Source organism: Ciona intestinalis, chromosome 1 (genome assembly GCF_000224145.3).
Source record: "Ciona intestinalis chromosome 1, KH, whole genome shotgun sequence".
In the NCBI taxonomy this organism is placed as follows: domain Eukaryota; kingdom Metazoa; phylum Chordata; class Ascidiacea; order Phlebobranchia; family Cionidae; genus Ciona; species Ciona intestinalis.
The window spans coordinates 386,181-388,132 of NC_020166.2; the positions used below are offsets into that span (position 1 = coordinate 386,181).

The 1,952-nt window shown below is 34.8% G+C and overlaps 1 protein-coding gene across 1 annotated transcript in view; it reads right to left on the reverse strand.

Annotated features, from left to right (window-relative positions):
* LOC100176777 (serine/threonine-protein kinase ICK) overlaps nucleotides 1-702 on the reverse strand; it is a gene marked incomplete in the record, with an annotated part of 11,301 nt that extends 10,599 nt beyond the window's left edge. The window contains 1 exon segment of the mRNA XM_002124386.5: nucleotides 429-702. Coding sequence (XP_002124422.3) covers nucleotides 429-625 — 197 coding nt within the window.
* Nucleotides 703-1,952: the final 1,250 nt, after the last annotated feature.

Here is a 1,952-nt window from a genome sequence, read left to right on the forward strand (position 1 = left end):
CCTCACATGACAGGGCATGGACAGTCGTTATAACACAGGTGTTCGGTTTCATACACCTCGTGTCCGTCTACAAGTTATAGTTACCACGTATGTAACTTTGTGGGTGATTGTTCTTCTGTATGGCTGACAATTTAGACAACCCATTAGTGGCCGCTGGTTTAAGCAATTGCTGCTAAGTGTCTTGCCTAAAAACTTTGTTACGGCGCCGAAAACATATATAAATTATTAGCGTTTAAAGAAAATACATCTGAAATGGTGGTAGCACATAAGCTGTGATAACTGAAACAAGGAAAGTCTTGAAGCTGTCACAGATTTATCTAACATTACATAATCGTTGAAATGTTAAGCATGGGTACAGATAATAACTTTTAAGCTAGAGCAAAACACATGTATATATACTATAAATCCATAGAAAAACATTGACATACGTTTTAATTGCCACCAACTCATTAGTGTCCTTCACTCTACAGAGATTAACTGATCCAAAAGTTCCATCTCCGAGTTGTTTTAACCAATCGAAGCGAGATAAACCTTTTAAGTTGGATGAAGCAGATTGGTTAGCCTTGCTGTTTGCCGCATCACTGAGATATGAATGGTGATGCATAGCAACGGCAGATACGGACATATTTTGTCACAAAAGCTTCAGGAATACATGGAGAAGATCCTACTGAATACTCAGTCGTAGCTTTAACAGGCAGATCTGAATAAGTAAACAAAAACTGACTGTTTTTAATGAAATATTTGTTTAAAAATAGCACTTGTTTTTTCATAAATAAATTCGGAGCTAGTGAAGAATCCTTTCCCTACGTTATTTGACCGCTAAACGTAACTACTAACCCTAACCCATATAACTAAATAAACTAATATCCATAACTACTAACTCCCCGAACACTTCCACCAGCCTAATACATTCTTCACCAAAGTTAGTATAGACCTATACTAACTTTGTTGTTGGTCTATACTAACTTTGTTCTTTACTAGTGCCAATAAATATTATGACAATTGTTGTTCGTTACGATAAAAACGAGAGACCAAAAAAAGAAAAAAGAAAATCATAGTTGGTTTTGAAACTGTTATTTTTTATGATTTTTATGGGGAAATACCGTTACGCACTAGTGGTTTTCTTTTTTTGTTGGTCTCTCGTTTTTACCGCAGGATAAAATTGCGCATAGGTTCTTACATTTTTCCATAAGACCATAAAAAAATTTTCATTTACCTCTTTGAATTGAAAGACATTAAAGACATTTTTTTAATCAGGCTTGTTTAGCGAATATTAAATATATCAATTCCCATCTGTTTCTAAACTTGCAAATAAACTCCAAACCTAATCATGGTATGCATTTTATTACACGATTGCGTAAGACTATTAGAGCTGCAATTAAAATAGGACGAGTTCAATACGTGTGCAAATTTTGTTCTCAATGTGCAAAAAGTCCAACATTGTATGTAATTCCTTTCGAGGCGTGTGCAAGTGCTAACAACATATTAACATGACTAACATATTACAGTTCTGACAATACCATTGATTTATTCACAGTAATAATTACTGTAAATGAGAATTCATGCTTCGGAGGTGGAAACGAAAAGTAAAATACGTTGGTAAATACGATGCATAGAATTAATGATGAATTATGCTATTAGAAAAGTTGTTGCCGCTTCTGTAAGAACGTCATTGCAAATATGAGATGTAAACTAATCGTCAATTCAAGTCTGAAAGAAAAAGTTCGATTCAATTGACATGCAATGTGACCTGCTAAGGAAGGGTGCACACGCTACTACGAAAGGTTAAACTACGTAATTATAAACATATATGATTTGCTACGAATATATCTAGGGGATACAGTGATAATAGTTTGTTTAATGATGAGACTTTTTGCCGGACTTGCCGGATTTCTTTCCAGACTTTTTACCAGATTTGCCAGACTTGCCGGATTTTTTACCGGACTTCGACT